Raw genomic sequence first — 1,993 nt, 5'->3', positions numbered from 1 at the left:
GAGAGTTAATGATTTAATTTCATCATCAAAAAACTAAATGATTATTTAATTATTTCGTTTAGTTCCATTGTTATATATTTTGATAATCAGACAATTACTCAGATCAGGCAGTCTTTCATTTAAAAGTTTCATTCAAAGCTTATAATTCTTTAAATGACTTTTTATTTTCGATAATTTTTATATAATCTTTACTAAAATCTTGTCAGCTGTGAAATTTTGCTTGGGTCATATCAATTGCAGAGAGTATTTTCAACAAATTTCATATCTACATATAGATTTATACCATTCTTATAGTGACAAGATCTTTGCTTATTTACCAGCCTAACTAAGCCAATTGATAAATGTAGATTTGACATTAAGGAAACAGATAATTAAACTTATTGTTTCATATTGTTAATATACTAGATATATTGACGGTCTTCATATGGGTGCGGTTGCGGTTTCTACACCGAACTGGAGGCTTTATTGAACATTCTCTTCAGCTTATAGAGGCCGAAGAGCAGGAACCAGTAGCATACGATAAGCACAAAGATGCCCGCAAATGTGACCAGACAGCTAGTGGGATTGTTCCAATCCAATATGGGATACACATAGGGATTGCCATGTTCATCTGTGCCCCCACAGAAATGATAGATGAGGGTGAAGACAAAGAACAGAATTGCCAAAGCTATGCTGTAGACCACATGAAGGAGCCTCAGTGGAAATGCCACGACCAGGAAGTCGATCAGCATCATCACCATGTTCAGTCCATGGGTAATAACGTTAGTAACCGGAAAACGCATGGGTTTATTCATCTTGCCATGCAGGAAGACCCAGTACACTGTGGAGATGCTCAATGCCATCGTTATGGTCATATTGTACAGCCACCAGTAGACTTTCAGTCCCCTCGTGGTCTCCGTTTTGTTGCCTGACTCCTGCACTACACTCCGGGTATTCCTCAGATCGTAGTGCCAACAGGTGACCTGCACTGCGGCAAGGAGCATGGTGATGGTGCACAGACCATATCCCCAGTTGGTCATGTAAATGAAGAACTTCCCACCGCAGAACTGCATAATAATGCACATGATATGGACGCCCAGGAAGAACAGGGCCCATATCCATCGATACAGCAGGTAGAGTGCGTTGGTGACACCCTTTTGCCACTGCGATCGGTAGAACAAATCTACGCCTTTGTATGCGAAGCCGAAATTCTCCCGCTGCAGTTCCTCGTTGAGGCTCTTGCAAAAGTCATCGAAAAGTGTCATATTCTTAGGTTTTTATTGTATCGCGGGACAGAATTTCGGGGAAGAGACCTCCGACATGAGTCGCGTATAGCCGGCAATTCTATGCTTTTTTTTAGTATTCACCTGTCAAAGTATTCATGAAAAAGTTAAGAAAACGGACCCTGTTATATTGACTATATATTTTTAGATGTTTTTTTAGCACAGTCAATCGGAAAAAATAGAAAGAAAAAGTTATGATCCTTCGAGCCGGATTTGAACCAGCGACCTATGGATGTCTACTTTTCTGTCAATCGCTCTACAGTCCACCGCTCTACCAACTGAGCTATCGAAGGCTACGAGCGGGAGGGGACAAAGCAGCCTGATAACGTCGAGGGGCGGCGACGACAGACACCCGACGAGGTGACGACTAGGGACGGAACAGAAATAAAATATGCACATAACATAAAATAAATGCCAGGGAAATAAAATAAATCAAAGCGAAATAATACGCAATAAATTCTGCGTTCGCTTCGGCTACATGTAAATGAATTTTCGGATTCCGCTTTGCTGCTGAGAAGCAAAGTCGCCAGCAGAGGGAGAGAGAAGCAAAAGAGCTGAAGCGAAAAAGCACAAAGAAATACTCGTAAACAGAAGCAAAGGCAAAGCGCTGACGTTCCAATTTAGCGCAACTTTCGCTACTTGTCGCCGCCCGATGGGTGCCTACAGAGGGGAGGGCGGGGAGCACTGGACATGGAGGTGGCGACGTGCAAAGCGCACAGAGATAACGTCAG

General features: G+C 42.4%; 1 protein-coding gene and 1 non-coding gene across 2 annotated transcripts; both read right to left on the bottom strand.

Annotated features, from left to right (window-relative positions):
- Positions 1-418: 418 nt before the first annotated feature.
- LOC6898341 (protein rolling stone-like) lies at positions 419-1,547 on the bottom strand. The gene has a single exon (XM_033378716.1). It carries the CDS (start codon positions 1,242-1,244, stop codon positions 444-446), a length of 801 nt encoding a protein of 266 aa, XP_033234607.1. The 5' UTR covers positions 1,245-1,547; the 3' UTR covers positions 419-443.
- TRNAY-GUA (transfer RNA tyrosine (anticodon GUA)) lies at positions 1,461-1,555 on the bottom strand. Its single transcript has 2 exons — positions 1,519-1,555; positions 1,461-1,496 (listed from the first exon to the last, which is right to left on the bottom strand). It is a non-coding gene; the product is annotated as a tRNA-Tyr (tRNA).
- Between the last annotated feature and the right edge of the window lie 438 nt (positions 1,556-1,993).

The sequence above is a fragment of the Drosophila pseudoobscura genome, chromosome 3 (assembly GCF_009870125.1).
Source record: "Drosophila pseudoobscura strain MV-25-SWS-2005 chromosome 3, UCI_Dpse_MV25, whole genome shotgun sequence".
Classification (NCBI taxonomy): domain Eukaryota; kingdom Metazoa; phylum Arthropoda; class Insecta; order Diptera; family Drosophilidae; genus Drosophila; species Drosophila pseudoobscura.
This window is presented reverse-complemented; position numbering and strand designations above follow the sequence as displayed.